At 46.9% G+C, this 23,004-nt stretch overlaps 1 protein-coding gene across 4 annotated transcripts in view; it reads right to left on the reverse strand.

Moving 5' to 3' along the window:
• CRAMP1 (cramped chromatin regulator homolog 1) overlaps nt 1–23,004 on the reverse strand; it is a 120,337-nt gene that overhangs the window by 54,556 nt on the left and 42,777 nt on the right. For all 4 annotated transcript variants that reach the window (XM_054041597.1, XM_054041595.1, XM_054041596.1 and 1 more), the window contains exons 7-10: nt 18,482–18,567; nt 17,153–17,276; nt 13,151–13,232; nt 5,611–6,837 (exon numbers count right to left, since the gene is read on the reverse strand). In XM_054041597.1, coding sequence (XP_053897572.1) covers nt 5,611–6,837; nt 13,151–13,232; nt 17,153–17,276; nt 18,482–18,567 — 1,519 coding nt within the window. The remainder of the gene's footprint in view (nt 1–5,610; nt 6,838–13,150; nt 13,233–17,152; nt 17,277–18,481; nt 18,568–23,004) is intronic.

Below are 23,004 nucleotides of genomic sequence, written 5' to 3' on the forward strand. Positions count from 1 at the left end.
ACCAGTGGGAATGGAGGAAAAGCACAGAACAGCTGGTCCTTCCACGTTAGAAGGAAAGCGTCCGACAGGGAGCCCGGAGATTGCCCTTGTAGGGAGCAGAACGCGTGGCACTTCCTGTTGGCTCGAGATGCGAACAGGTCGACCTGGGGAAATCCTCACCTCTCGAAGACGGAATAGATTATGTCTGGACGAATTGACCACTCGTGTGTCTGGAAGGACCTGCTGAGACGGTCCGCTAGCGTGTTCTGGACTCCAGGGAGGAAAGATGCCGTGAGATGTATCGAGTGGATAATGCAGAACTCCCACAGGCGGATAGCCTCTAGGCATAGGAGAGACGATCGGGCTCCTCCTTGCTTGTTGATGTAGAACATGGCCATGGTGTTGTCGGTGAGGACTGACATGCAACGGCCATGTAGGAGACCGAGAAATGCCTGACAGGCTAGGCGCACCGCCATCAGCTCTCGAACATTGATCTGCAGAGCTACTTGGGATGCAGTCCACCGGCCCTGGGTATGGTGCTCCCCGAGGTGAGCGCCCCAACCTAGAGATGAAGCGTCGGTGACCAGGTGCGGGGAGGGTTGTGGGGCGTGAAACGGCACTCTTGCGCAAACCGCCTTGTGATCCAACCACCAGGGGAGAGAGGTCAAGACCGAGTTTGGAACCGTGACCACCATGTTCAGGTTGTTCCGATAAGGACGGTACACCGATGATACCCAGGCCTGAAGTGGGCGAAGCCGAAGTCTGGCATGCCTGGTTACGCAAGTACAAGAGGCCATGTGACCCACCAGGCCAAGGCACGTCCTTATTGTGGTAATCGGGAAGGCCTGGAGCCCTCGAATGATGCTTGTGATGGTGTGAAACCAATTGTCTGGTAGAAGAGCTCGGGCGAGTCTAGGACTGCCCCGATAAACTCTGGGTTGGCTCCAGAGTGGACTTCTCCTTGTTGAGTAGGATGCCTAACTCGTGGAATGTTTGTAGTATTATCTGGACGTAGGCTTGAACTTGCTCCCTGGTGCGGCCGCGCACCAGCCAATCGTCTAGATACGGGAACACCTGTATCCTTTGCCGACGAAGGTATACTGCAACGACAGCCATACATTTTGTGAACACTCTCGGAGCGGCAGACAAGCTGAAGGGAAGGACGGCAAATTGGTAGTGCATCTTGTTTACTACAAATCGAAGGAAGCGCCTGTGTGGGGGGTAGATTGCTATGTGAAAATATGTGTCCTTCATATCGAGGGTGGCGAACCAGTCTCCAGGATCCAGGGAAGGGATGATGGTCCCCAAAGAGACCATGCGGAACTTCAACTTTACTATGAATTTGTTGAGTCCGTGTAAGTCTAAAATGGGTTGCAGACCCCCTTTTGACTTGGGGATCAGGAAGTAGCGGGAATAAAACCCCCTGCCCCTTAACTCTGGTGGCACCTCCTCTATGGCTCCCATAGAAGAGAGGAGGCCAAAAACCTCCTGTATAAGGAGATGCTCGTGAGAAGGGTCCCTGAAGAGGGACGGGGGGGGGGGGGAGAGGGGAGGGGAGGAACGAAGAAAACTGTAGAGCGTATCCCCTCTCCACCATGCAAAGGACCCAACGGTCTGATGTTATGAGGGACCAAGCACGGTGGAAATGGGAGAGGCGATCCCAAAAGGAAGGAGATGGATCCTGGGTAGTGGCTGGGGCGCCATCCTCGAGCGCACCTTCAAAAGTTTTGTCTAGGACCTGAAGGTGGCCTAGGCAGGCCCTGGTTCTGACCAGGTTGAGGGGCGGTCAACCTTCGCCTACCACCTCGTCCCCGCCTTCTGGCGAAGTCCTGTCTCAGACGAGGCGGGGGAGGGTAGAACCTTTGAGGCTGGGGCCCTGGGACATGCATCCCCAGGGAGCGCATGATAGTTCGAGTCCTTGAGGCTCTGTAATCGAGAGTCCGTCTTCTCAGAGAACAACCCCTGGCCCTCGAAAGGTAAATCCTGCAGGGTCTGCTGCAGTTCTGGCGGCAAGCCCGAAACCTGAAGCCAGGAGACGCGTCGCATGGCGATGCCCGATGCTAGTGTCCTGGCGGCCGAGTCCGCTATGTCCAAGGAGGCTTGTAAGGAGGTCCTAACCACCTTCTGACCCTCCTCCACTAAGGCACCAAACTCCTCCCTTGAGTCCTGGGAAACCAACTCTTTGAATTTACCCATGGAGTTCCATGAGTTGTAACTGTAGCGGCTCAAGAGCGCCTGTTGGTTCGCGGCTCTGAGCTGCAGACCCCCCGCCAAGTACACCTTACGCCCGAACAAATCGAAGCTCTTAGCGTCCTTCGATTTGCGCACTGCGGCCTGCTGGCCATGACGCTCTCTTGCGTTCACCGAAGACACAACCAGTGAGCACAGTGGAGGATGGGTATACAGGTACTCATAGTCCTTGGAGGGGACGAAGTACTTCCACCCACAGCCAGCGGGGTAGAGAGGAACGGAGGCAGGGGTTTGCCATATGGTAGTGGCATTAGCCTGAATCGTCCGAATCAGTGGTAATGCCACCCGGGATGGGGCATCAGCAGACAGGATGCTCACCACCGGGTCCTGCACCTCTACTATCTCCTCCGCCTGGAGGTCCATATTACGCGCCACCCTACGTAATAGGTCCTGGTGGGCACGAAGATCTATTGGGGGCAGGCCCGAGGCTGTTGTGCCCGCCACCGCCTCATCCAGGGAAGATGAGGAGGATGCCTCCGGGGGCAAGGGGTCTAAAGAGGGGTCCTGTTCTAAGGGTCCCTGAAGCGGAGGATCCCCTGCCCCGGGGTCCATGGCCTGAGGTGGTGTAGGCACGGGAGCCTCCATGTCCCCTGGGGGTGCGGGAGATGGTGGCCTCCGGGACTCTGGGTTCAGAGCGTGCCGAGCGAGAGGCTGATGGTGGAGCCCCTTGCGCCTAGTGATATGCCCAGGGGTCCAGAAAGACCAATGCGTAGGGTCCTGCGCAGGGTCCTCTGTCCCCTCCTGCCAGTGACCCAAGTCAGCAGCAGCCTGACTCTGAGGAGGGTATGCTGATCGCGAAGCCCCGTCGGAGGAGCGAGACGCTGATCTCGAAGGCCAAGGCGGTGCTGAACGCGGCTGAATGGGCTCAGTGTGATACGGTGCCGATCCGCAGGCGATTGGTTTCTGAGCGGTGCCGGTGAGCGGTACCGTGATCGGGATCGGTACCGCTGGCCATGTTGGTGCCGAGACCCGGATCTGGACCAAGACGAGGACGACCGCCTGTAGACGTGGTACCGGGAGCGGCCCCTCGAACTGGAGCGGCCTCGTACCGGTGCCGAGAACTACATCGTGACTCTGATCGGTACTGATGATCCTGACGGTGCCGAGACGTAGATCGGTGCCGTGAAGAGGAGCTAGGCCGCGAGTACAACCGGTGCCGGGGTGAAAGTTGGCGCCGGGACTGTGAGCGGCGTCGGGACCTGCTCCGAGACCTGGAGTGGTGCCGCGAGTCCATGCTTGGAGACGGCGGGCGTACCAGGGCAGGCTTGCCTCTGGATTGCACTGTGCGAGGAGCGGGCGGTGCCGCGGGTTGAGATGGAGCCGATAAGGTCTTTTGCCGTCGCAAAGGTCTCCGGAGTCGACGGGAGACAGGGCTCCACCACTGATCGAGGTGGTAAGCCAGTTCGCACCGGACTCAACGGCCCCGGTGCAGGAGTGAACGGTGTAGCCGATATCTGCGACTTCTGGCGCTCTAAAGTCGGACGCGGCTCTACCACTGGTACCGGGGGAGCCGGCGTCTGCAGGACAGCAGTCCCCTGCGTCTTGCGGGATTTCTTATGCCCTGGAGACAGGGAACGGCGCCGGGGCCCTTGTGGCGGCCGCGGTGCCGAAGGAGGCCAGTGCCGTGAGGCCTTATCCGCGTCTGCTCGCAGTGTAGTACCGGTCGGTGCCGCAGGGGCGCTGCGCACCGAGGCGCTCGGTGCCAGAACTTGGCGCGCCGAGGGAGGATCTGGGCTAAGTGCTGCCTCCATGAGGAGCTGCCTAAGCCTAAAGTCCTGCTCCTTTTTGGTCCTCGGTCTGAAAGCCTTACAGATCTTGCACTTTTCTGTCCGGTGGGACTCTCCTAGACACTTCAGACACGGGTCGTGTGGATCTCCCGTTGGCATAGGCTTAGCACAGGACGCGCACGGCTTAAAGCCAGGAGCCTTGGGCATGAGCCCGGCTATGCACCGGGGGGAAAAGGGGGAGAAGAAGCCCCCTTAACCCCCGCTAACTATTTACAACTATTTAACAATCTAAAGACTATACAACAACTATAACTACAACTATCTACAAGAATTGACAGGATAAGCTAGGGAGAGTGGAGAACAGCTATGCCGCGCTCCACAGTTCCAATGACCGTCAGGGGCGGTAAGAAGGAACTGAGGGGGTGCTGGGTTGGCTGGGGTATATATGCAGCGCCATGAAGGTGCCACTCCAGGGGGCTCCACAGCCGACCCACCGGGTGTTGCTAGGGTTGAAAATTTCTCCGACGATCGTGCACGCAGCGCGCGCACACCTAATTGGAATAGATATGAGCAAGCACTTGAAGAAAAATATTTTTTACGTGTAAACTGAGCACATTTATTCTAGAGTCACTAAGATACAAACACACATTGCCACTTCTAGGGAATCACTTTCAGAGCTCACTTCTAGACCAGTAGTTTGTTTTTATATCTATCTATCTATAAAATCATCTTGGAGTCAGAAGCATTTATCATTTTTTACCACTGCAGCAGAATGGAGGACCTGACTGGTTCAGCCACCGAAGAGAAATCAGTTCATTTTCATGCCAATACTTTAAAAAGTCAAATTAACAATAGTAATCAAGGGTTTATAGTCCCCCCTAATAGATTAACCCTAAATAGCCTAGCATGCTGCTAATCTCATGACTTGGCTGCTACAGCAGCCATGTTAAATATTCATCATAACTAAGGCTATGATTTGGTCATGGAATCCGTGACTTCCGCAGACCTGTGACTTTAGCCCACAGCTGCTGGGAGCTCCAGGGTATCCCCACCTCCTGTGGTGGCCTGGAGCTTTAGGGTATCCCTGCCGCCACCGGCGGGGGGTGGGGGAGAAATCACCCGGCAGCTCCCCATTGGCTGGGAGTTTTGGGGTACCCCAACCACCGAGGGCAGTGCGGGGGAATCCCCCGGCAGCCGCCCAGCCTCCGCGAACAGTGGTAAGATCCCCCGCAGCCACTGGGCAGGGGCCACAGCTCTCAGTCATAGCAGGGCAGGGTGCTGGACCCTCCTCCCTGTTTTGTCATGGACATTTTTAGGAAGGGTCAGGTAGAGGTCATGGTTTCCGTGAATTTTTGTTAATTGCCCGTGACGTGTGACTTTTACTAAAAACGTTCATTACAAAATCGTAGCCTTAATCATAACAGCTACTGAAGCTGAAGACACATGGAATATTCAGTTAAAAGTTAAAATGGGATAAAAACTAGTAGCTGCAGCATATAGTGGAAGGCGTTTAACTCTGCTGCAAGCTGCCTGGGATGGTTTTCAGATAGAAATCTCTAAGGTCTCCATAGGGCTTACCATGGAAACAACAGGAACAAGTAATTGTCTCCAAAAATCAAGTGTCATGCATAGGTCATCAGTGCTAGTTACTTACTGGTTTGGGGTTGACTTCAGTGGAAATGAGTTTTAAGAGGCAGTTGAGGAGTCTTTGTTTGTGAAAGATGGAAGATGTGGGGACAGCACTGGGTTCGGATGTTTCCTCCCTGGAATCCTGGGTTTCTGGCCCTAACACAGCTCGCCAGTCATATTCCAGCTGCAGCTTGTTTGGCTTGCCCATCATGAGGTAAACCTCAGCCAACGTAAGGCTCTCAGAGTTTCGTAGACTCCATCCCTCCTCTCTGACCTGTTGAGCAAGTCGGCTCGGGTCATCCTTGAGAGGCTTTGCAGAAGATTGTCCCGGAGGTGAATGCAGAAATGAAGAGCTCAGCTTCTCTTGAGTCTCCTCCACTACTGCATCTTGTAAAACCTTAGTAAAAGCATCAGCCTGTGGTCCCTGGCTGTGGCTAGCTTCTATCCTACCTCTTGCCATCTGTGCAGAGCAGGGGTCAGCTGCCTCTGTACTCTCAGCTGGAAGAGCCACAGGAGAGGCACTCCCAGCTGAGGGACCAGGATCTTTCCCTTGCAGTTTGTCTGTGCAAAAACATTTCTCTGGGACAATCAGATCTTGACAGGACTTCATATACCGAGGGAATGGATCGAGCAGAGAGAGTTCCTCCAGGTCAGGGATCTTGCTGCAAACACAAGCTGTATTGCATGATGGTAGCTTGGTTGCTTGGTCACTGGCCAGGGCCTCCTCGCCCTCGGTGCAGAAAACCACGGGGATCGGCTTCTCCAGACTCCCTCCCGGGTCCTGAAGTCCAGAAGGTGGTTTTTCGAGAGAGTTTGTGATGCTGAGATCAGGGGGGCCTTCTGTCAGGCCACTCTCTGGGGAGACATCTCCAGGGCTTGCAGAGACTTCCGCTATGGGCTGAGAGGTTCTGCCTGGCTCTACAGTGCTCTCGGTCCTTCCGCCACTCTTACCCTCTGATCCCCGAGGGTACTTCAGCTGCCCTCTGGCTGTCCCCTGACCACTCTGTATGCCTAGGATTTGAGCAGGAGGCAATAAGTGAGAGTCCTTTGTGTTCTGTTTGCATTTGCCAGTTTCCTGCCAATGCACTGTGCAGAAAGCCTTGGAGTGAACTACTCTGGCCACCTCAGGGAGAGGGATGAGAGTACAGTTCTCTCCTGGGAAGAGATGAAGCACCACTTTCTCCTGTGAGAGGCTGCCTCTTGCTTCTGAATCTCTGGAGTCCTGAAGCTGCTGTTCCTCTAGTGTTTGACGCTAAATATACTTTGTCAAAGATTACAACCATCTTACATTATGCAGATTAGCTGCAGCATCAGCCACAGATACCCCTAAAAAGAACATCTGGCCGCCCAATTTGCAGTTTAAGAAATTAATAAACAGCTCTCCATTCAGGAGAAATGTGTATGTTCTGTAATCAGGAATTATGCCTTTACATGTTGAGAAGGGAATATGCCCAAGACCACAATTTTTCCATGAACAGCAAGCTGATACTACATTCTAGAACAAGGTCATTGGTCTCAGCTTCACTTACAGATTTATAGTTTAAGGTCAGCAGGAACAATTCTGATTATTTAGTCTGACCTTGATAACACAGACTATAGGACTTACCTGAATTAATTCCTGTTTGAATTAGAGTACGTCTTGTAGAAAAACATCCAACCTTGATTTAAAAATTGCCGGCAATTGAGAACCCATTGGATCTTGTTATATCCTTGTCTGCTAGACTGAAGAGCCCTCTACTATCACATTTCTGTTCTTCACGTAGGTAGTTACAGACTGATCAAATCACCGCTTAACCTTCTCTTTGATAAGCTAAATATATTGGGCTCCTTAACTCTATCACTATAAGGCATGTTTTGACCATTCTTTAATCATTTTTGTGGCTCTTCTCTGAACCCTCCCCAATTTAAAAACACTCTTGTGCAGGAGACTAGAAATTCCATGGCAACTTTGTAGTCCATTTTTATACCAAAATCAGTGAAAACTTCCCTTTTTTAATTTAAACAAAGTCAGTACAGTAGCCCCATGTTATATATTTTCATCTTGGTATCTGTCTCCACATGCAAGGTGCTACTCTGCAGCTGCTGCAAGGCTTACAAGTTAAAGGCTTACAAGTTGAAGAAAAAATAAACTAACAGAAGCGTGAAAGAGCTAGGAAGAAGAGAATAGTTGGCATCTTACAAGTGTTTTTACTAAATTACAAAGATTAAAGTTTAGAGGTAGGGATATTAAAAAATACATCTTTGTAACAAGCGCTGGGGCTTTGTGATGGGTTAACGAGGGCCTGAGAGGTTAACTGGTGTCACCTGTGAGAGGGAGAGCCAGGGTTAGTTAAGAGCGAAGCTCAACTGGGAAAGACTGGGATTGCAATATAAAGGTAGGAGGCTGAAAGCAGAAGGGAGGAGCAGAGAAAGAGTTGCAGTCACACCCTAGGAAGTCAACCGAGACAAAGGAAGAAGTCCAGGAAGAGGATAAGCCCTGAGATCCTGGAGCAAGGAGTCTGGCAAGAGGCTATGAGGAGGTGAAGTAGCCACAGGGAGTACAGAAGGCATCCATGGTAAATCCAGAAAAAGGCAAGAAAGAGAGGCTGTGTAGGAAACTCCTCAGGAAACAGCAACAGGGATTGGTGCTGAGCAGACCCGGACTGCTGGTTATAAGGTCCCTAGGCCAGAACATTGTAGTGGGTAGGCTTGGATTTCCCTGACACCACTGGTATAATGGCACTGAGCCCCAAGTTGGAGTTGAACACTGTCCAGAGAAGGCATTTGGATGTAGAACTGATGAATGAAATTGTTTTTAATTGTTCACTTTATTAATGTAACTTCATAAGTAAAGTTTTATGAATGAAACAATATTCATTCATAAAACCGGTTACCCCAATAACTGGCTAATTAACAGTTAAGATGCTTGTTAAACGCCATAGCTGTTCAGTCAGCTGCCTTTGTAAGTTTCACTATCAATCCAACTCCTGCTTAAATCACTGAGGCTTGGTCTACACTCACCCCCCAAATCGAACTAAGGTACGCAACTTCAGCTACGTGAATAACGTAGCTGAAGTTCGAAGTACCTTACTTCGATCTTACCTCGGTCCACACGAGGCAGGCAGGCTCCCCCGTCGACTCCGCGGTACTCCTCTCGTCTAGCTGGAGTACCGCAGTCGACGGCGAGCACTTCCGGGTTCGACTTATCGCGTCCAGACAAGACGCGATAAGTCAAACCCAGAACTTCGATTGCCAGCCGCCGAACTAGCGGCTGGGTGTAGACATACCCTGAGACTTGCACTGTTTCAGTATTGTAACTTCTGTTCACCATTTATTACACTTGCCTACAGTGTAACTTCTGTTCATTGTTTGCCATCCATTATGCTTGTCTATATTGTAACTTCTCCTTCAGTGTTTGCCATATTGTAATTCAAACCCCATTTTAAAACGCTTACTCCATTTTGTAAGGGCTTGCTGCAACCTTCATTTTTGCAAACCCTGCTGTAATCTTATTAGTTTAGTTTAGATGTGTGAATGAGGTATGTATGGATGATAGAATCAACCTCCAGCCCCAGCCTGTCCTGATTAAATAAAGTTCAAACACCAACGGCTGAAAATGCAGACAAGAGCCCTAACAAAGTAAGAAGAATCCACCCTAAAAAGAAAAGGTACAATAGAAGGAAGATCAAAGCCCGGTCCAAGGCTGAAAGTCAGGTCATCAATTGATGGATGATCAATCACCAAACCTGAAGGCAGCGTGACACAGCAAGACCTATAAACTCTGAATTCAAACTAAGCCTACAAAAAGGATGGGTGAGATGGAAAACTTTGGAGGAGGGTAACATTCTGCTGCCAACATGGAAGGGTATCGGTGCATGCCCAACAGAGACCCAGCTCGTCATTGTGCCCGGCTTTCCTGACCAGTTACCGCCACAAGCTACGAACCCAAGCTGCAAACTCAAGCCACAGACTCAAGCAGGACTGGTAACTATGCAGCAGCTGCAGAACATCTGATGGATGTGTGTGTGTATAGGTATTAGGTATAATGTGTGTGTAAGGATTAAGATATTCGTTATTGGTCATAAATCAAATTATCATAATAAATGTGGCATCTTTATCTTGTCCCCTTTAATAAGATCCTGCTAGTTTTTATTGGTATAACACACTGAGCCCCAAGCTGGAGTTGAACACTGTCCAGAGAAGACATTTGGACAGTGGTCCTGTTAGACTGTCACCTCAGAAAGGGTGGTCTAAATGAGGACATACCTGGACAGTCAACTTACTAGAAAAGGGCCATCCAATGCCCTGAGAGCTACTTTCCTAGATCTAGACATGAAGTGGTGCACTAGCAGTGACCGGGAACCTTGTTACAAGGACTGTACAAGAGAAAGTTGCTCACCTTGTGCAATAACAATGGTTCTTCGACATGTAGCTCCCTATGGGTGCTCCACTGTAGGCATACCTTCGCCCCTAATTGGAGATTTTAGGTAGCAGTGTCAGTTGGCCTGCACATGCACTCTCCCTCCCTCGTTGTTGGCCTCAAGACTATCTAGTGCTGCACGGGCAAATTGCCCCCAGTTCCTTCTCTACCACAGAGTGCCACATAGAGAACTCTGAAGTAGAGGAGAGGATGACGGGTTATGGAGCACCCATAGAGACAAACATCTCAAAGAACCATTGCTGCTGCACAAGGTGAGTAACTTCCTCTTCTTTTTCTTCAATTAGTATCCCTATGAGCTAAGTTCCCTCTAAGCTGTGCGGCCAGTCGGCCGCCCAGCAAGCTATCAAGTGCTGTGCACGGCAGGTGTCCCTCCGCCCACTGTGTGCTGCTCCTGCCCTTTGCCCTGGAGCTGCTCCCCGAAGCCTCCTACTTGCTATGCAGAGTGGGGTGGGAAGCGGGGTGCTGATGGCAGGGTGTGCCCCTCCCCCCACCCCTGTACCCAAACTCTGCAGAGCCGGGATAGGGAGGGGAACGCGACAGGGCTCAGGAATGGGATGGAGGGAGCTTGCTGGTGGCTGCTGTGGTGGCTGCTTTGAATGCAGATCTACTTAAAAGGGCAACGTACAGCAGCAAATCATAGGGCTGAAGAGAAACAGCGCTCAGGGTTTTAGTGAGGCTCCATTTTGCCATCATCTGAAATTCTGCACTTTAATTAAAGTAATCCCTGAGTTTCTATATTTTTCCATTTTGTATACAGAGTAATAATACTGTAAATTGATGTGTAAACACTAGAATGACAGTAACCTCCACAGCGCTGCCTCTGGTGGAGAGAGAAGGGCTAGCTCCTCTGCAGAGTAAGGAAAAAAGGGCTCCTTTCAGTGAGGAATGCGGTCTGGGAAATGTGTTCTCCCACCCTGGATCCATGTTGCCTGGGACTGGGGCAATGGCCTGACTTCTCTATCGGCATGCAGCTCCATGTCAGAGCTGTCAGCCAGGACTCCACACTTAGTGTGTACAGATACTTTAAGTTTTAGTCCCCTGACTAAGAATGGGAGGAAGCCACTCCACTTCTGCCAGAACTCAAGGACATACTGTATATATACACATACTTCTTCCTGAATATCATCCTCCTGTGCCAGTGCATACACACTGGGACTTTAAGGAAAACCACCATATAGCATGAGAGTTAGCAATATTGATTATCTGAAGAATGCCCCAGAGCAGCTGCAGTCCACTGGGGAGTCCTGCCAGGCTGTGGACGTACTTAGAGGGGAAACGCATGTCTGTCTTGCGCACACGCATGTGCGCACACACACACACTATCTGTGTCACACACACACACTTTCACACTCACCTCTTCACATACTTTGATTATTGTTGGTGGTGTTATTTCTTGATACTTCCTGCAATGCACATATATTCTCTGTAATTTTAGGCTTTCAAAGTGCTATTATTTGAGTTTTTTGGCTGGTCTATGCATTTCATAATTTTTATTTCTCTCTTATGCTTAAATTTAATTCTTTGAGTAGTGAGTTCTAAAATGCCTAACCTGTCCTGGCTGAAGTAATTACCCCTATGGTAACTTTTTAAAAATATATATTATATCTAGGTTTTGTTTCTACTGGTGGCGCACATCCGCACATTACCTCAATAGTTTGGTGCACGTAACAAAATTCATTCCACACATGGATGGAAAAAATTAGAGGGAACATTGCCTATGGATGCTCCACTGTAGATGACTTCACAGCAGTATCCCCCCGGGGGGCTGGATTTCAGAGTGGAGTCTGTTATGGCAGAGAGTATGCTGGAGCCAAAGATGGAATGGGAGGCTGAGGCTCTCACGAAACATTGTGCAATCATGGAAGTGTGGGCAGAGGCCCAAGTTGCTGCTCTGCAAATTTCCAAGACAGGGACATCTTTAAGGAATGTGACCAAGGTAGAGATTGACTTCTTGGAGTGCACACAGACTCCAGAGGGAGGCAGCAGGTTGCGCCCCTGATGCCAGTGATTAATATATTAATGGTGCACTTTTATGGGATGTGCGATTCTTCCAGACACTTTAAAACAGTAAGAGTGCCCATATGTTACTAAGATTGCAGGAGAGAAACCTCTTGAAACTGGGGGAACCGGGCATGCCCCCAGGGGGGTGGGTTTATCACCCTGCAAAAGTGAGGAATGCAGAAGAAAGTTGGTTCTTCTCCCCCCTCCCCCTTTTAAAAAAAAAAAAAAAAAAAAAAAAAAAACGGAGAGGACAGAAAGTCTAAAACTACTAAACGCCCTGGGAGGGGGGAATCCCCTGAGAAAAGGCGGGAAACATGAAATAAACATGGGTTGTTTTTTTTAAATCTCAATGGGGTAAACGGAAACTATAGCTATTAAGGGAAACAAAAGGACTAAAACTACTACTACTTATGCTAATGACACAGAGAAAGAAGAGACAACTGCTCGCTCTGTTTGAGACCAAAGGCGGTCGAGAAGGAACTGGGGGTGATTTGCCTGCGCAGTGCTAGACAGATTTGAGGCAGACCATGAGGGAGGAAGAACGCATGTGCAGGTGAACAGACACTGCTACAATCTCTGATTAGGGGCTCAGACACACCTACAGTGGAGCACCCATAGGGATACTACCCAAAAAAGAATATACAAATATGCCACACGTGGCAGCAGTACAAGCTTCCAGCCAACTGTCCAACTAACAAACAGTCTCACAAGACCATGATTAAGGAATATCTAAGAGCAAGGTGCTAGATCAGTCCTCCTTGGCCTCTTTGCTGAGGCAGCCAACCGAAGGGCCAATCATCATGATGAATTTTGTAATGTGAACATCCATCTATGAGCAATTGGACTGAGCCCACTGGAAAAAAAAAATGGTGAGCTTCATTTAAAATCAAATATATTTTTCCTGGGAATTCAGGATAGAAGAGCTGAAGGAAAGGGAGAATGCTTCTAGATTCCTGCTAGAGATTTCTTCACTTCACCAGCTCTGAGATATTGGCATCTTACCTTTAGTAAACAGGGGACTGGTGTTCCTTTAATGGAGATTTGTGTGTGAGAGAAAACAGGGAGGTTAGAATAGCGAGAGAATTGCCCTGAACATGGTACACAAAGCAGACTAACAGTTTTGCTCTAAACAGAAAAAGGATACAATGCGCACTTCATGGAGAGCCCACTTCTGTTTCAGGAACTCAATGAGGCTGGAGACCTTCCGATGTAACTCCACTATCATCCTGCACAAGAGATAAACAATGCAAGAGAACTGAGAACTCAGTCAGCAGAAACTCAAAGCACAATCTGCTCCCAAAACAGAATCAAGGAGAGAAATTGGACTAGCACAGTGTGAACTAGGAGCAGAGACTGCAGCAATGTACACACTATGCAGAGTTATCCATGCACCTACCCCTGTCTTACTGTAACCCCCATGAGAAACAGGAGGCAGTTATAATGCACAACACTAACATGTAGGTAACTCATGATTTCTGAGTAAACTCAAAATTCTCTGAGATATATATTGCAGAGGTGACTTGGGCTCTCAGTTTCTCCTGGAAAAAAGAGAAGAGGAGGGGAACGTTAGCTATGACTCTTAGCAAGTAGAACATGAAACTACAATACCAAGGATGGTAAGGAGGATAAAATTGGGATAAAATTTTTGTTTTCTTCCCTTGTCCTCAAAATGTCTGGCCTCTATCACATGATGGAGGATAAATCCTACCCTAAAATACTAACTCTCTCCCCCCCTCCGCCACCTTATGGCATTTGGTTATTATTTCTGAATTCTTCATTGAGGAAATGAAAGTTACACTGACCAAGGTCCAGGACTTGTTATACTCAGTCCTGGACTAGTGCTAAGAAAGTGCTGGGCAGCATTAGAGTGATATCATGAACTCCCAAAAGAATGCTGTATATCCCTGGAAATCTAGAAATCTTTGCTTTTCATCAGTATGTAGCAATTGCCATGTCCAGAATCACAGAAACCTATCATTTCAACTGCTATTTTGCTTCTTTGTCCTCCCTCTCAACACACTAAATCCAATACATCTTAACTAGAGCTAGTGCCACAAGCCAGTGATCCACCTGGATCCCCTCAACAATTAATGCTTTGTGTCATCTATGCTATCTAACTAACTTCAGTAGTTCAGGAGAGAAGCTGGTAAAGTCATACATGAACCAAAATAAGGGGATTTAAAGCAGAATGGTAATCAGAATGATATTTTAAAGTCTGATATCACATGACCCACTAGAGAGGTGGTTCTCAACCAAGGGTATGTATACCCCCGGGGATAGGCAGAAGTCTTCCAGGGGGTATATCAACTCATCTAGATGATTGTCTAATTTTACAACAGATTACATAAAAAGCACTAGCAAAGTCAGTACAAACTAAAATTTTATATAGACAAAATGAGAAAGTAAGCAATTTTTCAGTAATAGCATGTTGTGACACTTGTATTTTTATGTCTGATTTTATAAAGAAATTGTTTAAGTGAGGTGAGACTTGGGGATACACAAGACAAATCAGACTCCTGAAAGAGGTACAGTAGTCTGGAAAGGTTGAGAATCACTGCACTAGAGTCAAGCATTTTGTCAGACAAGTACAAATGCTTTCAGGATCAGCAAATTTAAACATGCTGGTCCTGGACTGGTGATTAGATTCATAGATTCATAGATTCATAGATTCTAGGACTGGAAGGGACCTCGAGAGGTCATCGAGTCCAGTCCCCTGCCCGCATGGCAGGACCAAATACTGCCTAGACCATCCCTAGTAGACATTTATCTAACCTACCCTTAAATATCTCCAGAGACGGAGATTCCACAACCTCCCTAGGCAATTTGTTCCAGTGTTTAACCACCCTGACAGTTAGGAACTTTTTCCTAATGTCCAATCTAGACCTCCCTTGCTGCAGTTTAAACCCATTGTTTCTGGTTCTATCCTTAGAGGCTAAGGTGAACAAGTTCTCTCCCTCCTCCTTATGACACCCTTTTATATACCTGAAAACTGCTATCATGTCCCCTCTCAGTCTTCTCTTTTCCAAACTAAACAAACCCAATTCTTTCAGCCTTCCTTCATAGGTCATGTTCTCAAGACCTTTAATCATTCTTGTTGCTCTTCTTTGGACCCTTTCCAGTTTCTCCACATCTTTTTTAAAATGCGGCGCCCAGAACTGGACACAATACTCCAGCTGAGGCCTAACCAGAGCAGAGTAGAGCGGAAGAATGACTTCTCGTGTCTTGCTCACAACACACCTGTTAATGCATCCCAGAATCATGTTTGCTTTTTTTGCAACAGCATCACACTGTTGACTCATATTTAGCTTGTGGTCCACTATAACCCCTAGATCCCTTTCTGCCGTACTCCTTCCTAGACAGTCTTTTCCCATTCTGTATGTGTGAAATTGATTTTTCCTTCCTAAGTGGAGCACTTTGCATTTGTCTTTGTTAAACTTCATCCTGTTTAACTCAGACCATTTCTCCAATTTGTCCAGATCATTTTGAATTATGACCCTGTCCTCCAAAGTAGTTGCAATCCCTCCCAGTTTGGTATCATCCGCAAACTTAATAAGCGTACTTTCTATGCCAATATCTAAGTCGTTGATGAAGATATTGAACAGAGCCGGTCCCAAAACAGACCCCTGCGGTACCCCACTCGTTACGCCTTTCCAGCAGGATTGGGAACCATTAATAACAACTCTCTGAGTACGATTATCCAGCCAGTTATGCACCCACCTTATAGTAGCCCCATCTAATTTGTATTTGCCTAGTTTATCGATAAGAATATCATGCGAGACCGTATCAAATGCCTTACTAAAGTCTAGGTATACCACATCCACCGCTTCACCCTTATCCACAAGGCTCGTTATCCTATCAAAGAAAGCTATCAGATTGGTTTGACATGATTTGTTCTTCACAAATCCATGCTGGCTATTCCCTATCACCTTACCACCTTCCAAGTGTTGGCAGATGATTTCCTTAATTACTTGCTCCATTATCTTCCCTGGCACAGAAGTTAAACTAACTGGTCTGTAGTTACCTGGGTTGTTTTTAGTTCCCTTTTTATAGATGGGCACTATATTTGCCCTTTTCCAGTCTTCTGGAATCTCTCCCGTCTCCCATGACTTTCCAAAGATAATAGCTAGAGGCTCAGATACCTCCTCTATTAGCTCCTTGAGTATTCTAGGATGCATTTCATCAGGCCCGGGTGACTTGCAGGCATCTAACTTTTCTAAGTGATTTTTAACTTGTTCTTTTTTTATTTTATCCGCTAAACCTACCCCCTTCCCATTAGCATTCACTATGTTAGGCATTCCTTCAGACTTCTCGGTGAAGACCGAAACAAAGAAGTCATTAAGCATCTCTGCCATTTCCAAGTTTCCTGTTACTGTTTCTCCCTCTTCACTAAGCAGTGGGCCTACCCTGTCTTTGGTCTTCCTCTTGCTTCTAATGTATTGATAAAAAGTCTTCTTGTTTCCTTTTATTCCCGTAGCTAGTTTGAGCTCATTTTGTGCCTTTGCCTTTCTAATCTTGCCCCTGCATTCCTGTGTTGTTTGCCTATATTCATCCTTTGTAATCTGTCCTAGTTTCCATTTTTTATATGACTCCTTTTTATTTTTTAGATCGTGCAAGATCTCGTGGTTAAGCCAAGGTGGTCTTTTGCCACATTTTCTATCTTTCCTAACCAGCAGAATAGCTTGCTTTTGGGCCCTTAATAGTGTCCCTTTGAAAAACTGCCAACTCTCCTCAGTTGTTTTTCCCCTCAGTCTTGATTCCCATGGGACCTTACCTATCAGCTCTCTGAGCTTCCCAAAATCTGCCTTCCTGAAATCCATTGTCTCTATTTTGCTGTTCTCCCTTCTACCCTTCCTTAGAATTGCAAAGTCTATGATTTCATGATCACTTTCACCCAGGCTGCCTTCTACTTTCACATTCTCAACGAGTTCCTCCCTATTTGTTAAAATCAAGTCTAGAACAGCTTCCCCCCTAGTAGCTTTTTTGATTTAACGCTCTGCAACCCTATTTGCAAATAGAATGCCACAGGCACCAGGAGAGGACAAATCCTCAAATGAGAGGGAATGAAGTTGGAAAGGTGCCCTGTACCACACCTGTACATTTCCTCCCTTCATTTTCAACATATAAGATCCATCTTGCCCTTGGTTACCTGAGCCGTGGGTTCTGGGCAAGGCTCTGCACCCGAGCCCATGCATGATTATTTCGTGGCTGTAACTCCACGGGGACCCTCAGAGGAAGACGTACTGGCTTCTGATCCTCCTCATCACTAATGCCTAAAGGAAGAAGGAGAGCAAAACAATGGGTCAAAGCAGACAGGTGTTCCTGACACATGCAACTCTGTCAGAGATGCAGCTAAATATTCAGGCAGATGAATTAAAAATTGTAGGTGGGGAAAGCATTATAAGAGCATTTGGGCAGCTCAAATTCACCAGTGGAGCCTACTTCCTCAGATTACCTCCAGTTCTGATGCACCAATGTTATCTTTGGACACTGCAATTGCACTAGAGCTGACAGTTGATTAAGCAGTGCTATGTCAAAACACAGATGGCTAGGAACTGACAAGTATAATTGTTCAGATCTTTAAATTGCATTTAATATTGCTCGCTGATGAAAGTGTGCTTTGTATTGAGGTGGAAAGAGTAAAGAAGATCTGAAATGTTCAGTGCTAAGCAACATGCAGCTGTTCATTTGCTGGCACTAGGATGAAGACAGCCATCCACAAGTACAGAACAGCCTGAGTAAAGGTCTGCTTGTGCCTAATTTTTAAGCCTGAACTGGTTTTGAACTGGACCCAAGACCACCCAACCCAACCGTAATAGAGTCATTAACTGACCCTTCCCCCCCAACCTGAGTCAGTGCCGCCACCTCCTGCCTGTAGGGTCGGCACGTTGGCAGCTGCATGCAGTGACTGCATGCCTTACTCCTATCAGCTACCGTCCCCGCTGCGCTGTGCACACACTGCGGAGTGAGAGGCACTGCAACTCCTTGGCGCACACCTAGTACAGCGAGGTGGTGGCAGCTGGCAAGAGTGTGACATGCAAGCCACTGCACTGACCCCATGGGCAGGAGAAGGAGAGATCCTGAGTGGGTCAGGTTGTTTTCTGACCCGACCAAAACCTTACACATAGTCTGGTCCTGTCAGGTTCAAGTCGGGTTGCAGGCTCTAAGCCCGAGATGCAAAGCAAAAAGGATTTTCTCCAACGTAGCAACTTCTTTTCCAATTTCTCTATTTGCATGGTACTTTAGCAGCCAGCATCAGATCTCAAGATCTATAGAAGTGGATTTTTCTCAAAGTTGTATCACTGGTGATGCAAATGAATGGGGCAACTAGAGAACAGGAACATCCAGTGCCCCAAAAGAACCTGAGATAGCATGAATTCCCTTGCCAGAGAGGCATACACCAAAGAAACCCCACTGCCACTCACACTCTCCTGATCATCTGTTACAACTCTTTCCCATTTCAGCTTCTCTTACGTACCATCTGGGTCACAAAGTTTCTTCAGTGCCCTGCACATTGGAGCTTTGATCCGAAGGTTTCTCCCTTTGTAGCGAACAGTCGTGGCCCTAAGTAGATTTGAAAGAGAAATATTTATAGGCACTATGACTAAAGCAACATATATATAGTTCAGTAAAAAAGTTGGATACAAAGAATCCTACATGACTGGGCAGGAATGCAAGGGGTTGCTGGGCAGGAATCCAGACTTACAGGGGCACGTTGAGGCCTTTGCCATCTTTTAGTCTCCTAAAAATGAAACAGAAGTGACTCTTGTACCTCTGCACTGCTAGACTCACAGGAAGCACTATACAAGAGGCTGTCCATTGAATGAGAAACCCTATATGAAAAACAGGCTTGAATTCTTTGTCACCTTGGCAGGAAGAGATGATCCTCAAAGCCAGCCTTTTTATTTTGGGGTGGCCATAAAAGACCATTGTTGTGTCTTACTTTCCCCCCCCATGATTGCACCACAGGGCCTGCTTTGAAGATTCCGAAGAGTCTTTAGATTTGAGAGCATGCAAAGAATCCTCTCGAAGGCCATCACCAAGCTCCTCTCGAGCAGAAATGAAGCCCAGCTGCTTATGCTGGGGGTTTGTGCGTACTAAACATTTACAGTATGGCTAGACTGTCTTTTGGCTCCACCACCACATCAATAATCATAAGCCTCCTGAGAAGATAATTTTTGTTTTCCTTATGTGAAAAATGTTACTTTTAAACCTCTTTCCCCACCCCCACTCCCCTTAGGCTGTCCTGCTCTCTGGTTACAGGCCCATGATGCAGGGGCTGAGAGCCCTGAGCTGCTGATGGTGGTAACCAGAAGGGGAATCTAGACTGTGCAGAGGAGATCCTGCAGAGTGTGAGAAGAAGCAAAGGAGTGCTGGAGGCTGCCCCTACAGCAGGGCCACCTTCTTTGTTTGATCGAGGGAAGACAGATGGACTAGTAAATGGTTCCTAACCTAGGCTGCTAAGTGGGAAAGCTGCTAACAAGGGGGCTCTGGAAACTAAGCAGGCCAGGGGAGAAATGCAACAGATCAAATAATGAAGTAGGCCCAGATGTGTGAACCATTAAGCTGTGCGTTTCAGCAGATTCAGAAACTCCCAGAGCTGTCAGAGTAGATTTTCATTTGCACTGAGCTGTCAGAAGCAAGGAGAGCTCTTTTGTACTGGCATCATTTGATGAACTTTTGTGATACACAAGAGGTGATGACTGATTCCTTAATTTTTTTTTTTTTTTAAAAGCTCTCAAGTGAAATAAAAAAAAAAAAAAAAAAAAAAACTTTTGTTGCTTGAAACAAAAGCTACTTGCTAAGCTGTGAAACAATGCTTCCTACCCTCAGTCTGCTGCAGACCTGTCAGCCATGGGGCCTTCCCAACAGTACGCAAGGACTGATATTTCTTCACACGGATGCAATTATTGTAACTGCTATAAGCATATCATTGCTGCTTTTTTTTTTTTTTAATTTAACCAAAACTTGGGATTGTTTGGCGCCAACTATTAGATTTGATGGACCTCAGGGACTAACACCAGGTCTCTGGCAGTGACCAATACCTGAGCCTCAGAGGAGGGCACAATATACACCTGCCTGTCTATGCAATGAAACAGTTGAAGGATGGGATTCCTTCCTGACCACAACAGCAGAGATCTTATGCCTCAAAACATGAGTTTTGATTCCCTTATCCTAGCTACAAATATTACTGATCATGAAGTCAGAGTCCTTTTGAAAAAATCAACCTCCTGCAAACAAGTAGATTTACAAGAAACTAGCATGTGATTTAGCAATCCTGGTTAAATACAAACAAGGACAAAACTGGCATGAATGAACCTCATTCACAAGGATTGAAATCTATCTTCCTAGAGGGTGCAGTGTGAGAAGGCAACAAACTCAGTTGAGAATGCCTCTATCAGACTGTTTTGCCCGAGTTTAGCTGGCAAACGCTTGAGTTTTGCTTTGGGCAAGCATAGAACCTCCTCTTCGTGTCTGACTCACCAGATGTATGATATCAATCACTCAACCTTTCATCAGAGACCCAAATTTCCATTTCCATTGGAATTTGGGGACCTAAGCAGTTTGCAGGTGTCTGTGCTAGTCACAGTGCCACCATCTCAAGAGTGACACTGGGGATAACAGCACTGAGGATTCTGCTCTAGGCCATGTTGTCTGGAACGGGAATTGAGTTGGAAAGATCTAGTGAGTCTGCAGTCAACAAAAAGCTCTGGATATATATTATCTTTGTTCAATATTTATTATTGTTTCTCCTTCCCCCAAAATAGTAACTACAAAAACTTAAATGAACTGCAAGGTTGTCTTTTACTGTAACTCTTACAAAGTAACAGAATTCAAGGACATTTGTAACATTCTACAGCAATATTTACGAGAGATTCACAATGCTTCCAGCAACAGGACTACCCCAAAATTCTGTCTGTGCAAGGCAAACAGAGATCACAACCAACCACTGCTTGGAACTCTCCATCTACACAACAGCTGGGACAGCTATTTTATAAGTATTGGTTGCAAAGCAAGGTCTGGATCAGGTTCTGTTGCATCAGTACAGTCTCCCCAATGAGGACATAAAGGTACAAGCATTAGACATACAGTACACTGCTGCAGCTCCCTCCTACAATGCAGTGCCTCATGTTTGGTAATCATCAAAAACCCTCATTCCCACTGACAGTTCTGGGCATTATGGGAGAAGCCTTTTATGAAACCCATGTTGGATAGGATAAGGTGCAAGAACACACATCATGGTTGTAAGGCGTGTTATGCCTGGATGCACCAGAATGGTTCTAGCGGATGCATTGCTGCTACATGGACATGTCAAATCATTATGTGGACAAGTGGGACAACAATGGATTCACACAATCAGCACCCCGGTAATCATTTTTTTTGCTCAGTAGACACACTCAGTTTTCCACTGTAGTAAGAGGGGAAACCATCGTTGTAATCACACCTGCATTTATAACCTGATCCAAAGCCCACTGAAGATAGTGGAAAGTCTCCCACTGAATTTAATGGGTTATGGATAAGGCTAAGATTTTGTCACAGAATCAGAGACTTCCAGAGACCTCCATAACATTTTCCGCTTCAGCCCCAGTGCAGCACGGGGCCCCCACAGCTGGCCAGATGCCATGGACAAACCCTCGAACTCCCAGCTGTGGGCCCACAACTCCGAGTAGCCACAAGTGGCAGGGGACCCCAGCACTCAGCCACAATGGGTGGCCCCCTGGAGCCCCAGCAGCAGTAGGTGCTGGACCCTCCTCCCTCCCCATTTTGTCTCAGTTATTTTTTTAGTAAAAGTCAGGGATAGGTCACAGGCTTCCATGAATTTTTGTTTATCATCCATGACCCATCCGTGACTTTTACTAAAAATATCTGAGACAAAATCTTAGCCTTAGTGATGGATCAGGCCTTTTTGGTACAAATCTGAAAAAAATGTGGAGAAGCCCCATAGGAGGTGTAAATTATCATAGCACCATCAACTGCTATGACAATTTAAAATAGCTGAGGATCAGCTCCTGTAACTAGATTTTAATTAAATCAAAATTTCTCAGACAAGTGTCTTCAATGTAGTATCACACAAATTTACTGGTGCTGTACAACTGTATCACACAAGCCATCAGCTCAGTTTAAGTGCCTGATCCATGTCCAGATAAGGGTACATTATTGACCCTACACAAATAGCTTAATAATTTCAAGTTAATAACCAGAGGTAGGGTTGTAAAAATGTAACAACCACCCTACCAGATCACTATAGTTTTACCAAAAAAACCAAACGCTAGGAAATTCTAAGATAAGGTTCACACTTTGTCAATTAAAAAAAAAAAAAAAAAAATCAGATTTTTGGAACCCTCCCTCCCCCATAGATTAGGTCTTCATTTTAAATTTCCTGTCTCCCTACCCATTTAAAATATTTTACCACTTTTTGCCAATTTATTGCATCTCTTATGTAATGTAACTGATCCAAGCAGAAGAAAAAAGCATTGGTCATTGTTTGTATTTTTGTTGCATTATGAATTTTGACAGCGTTGCCCACAAAACATTTATGCACGTTGCACCTGCCACATATAATGGTCTACCTGCCATGCTTCCTGCTCAGCTGTCTGCCACCTGCTCAGACACACTTTGGGCAGCAATAACTCGCCAGCAATAACCGCTACTGAAACATCACTCTGGCACTGTACACATGTATCTAGCTACAAAAATAAGGGCAGCTGACCAGTATACCATGTGATCCTAGGCATGATTCTCTCTGCAATACATCAGATGTAAGAACTGCAGAGACAGCAGAGAAAGGGGAAATAAAGGAAAAGAAAATAAACCAAGTATAGAGTAAGTAAGATAAAGGCAAAACTGCTGGCAGTGCTACTGCTGGAGGACCACATCATGCTACCCTGTGTATTTCATGGGCTACCACAGTTTAGAAGCAAGCAATCAAGTTGTGCTCCACCAAATTATTATACATTAAAACTATTTATTTACCTCAGGTAGCTAATCTAAAAGGATGAG

Source organism: Malaclemys terrapin, chromosome 10 (genome assembly GCF_027887155.1).
Source record: "Malaclemys terrapin pileata isolate rMalTer1 chromosome 10, rMalTer1.hap1, whole genome shotgun sequence".
NCBI lineage: Eukaryota > Metazoa > Chordata > Testudines > Emydidae > Malaclemys > Malaclemys terrapin.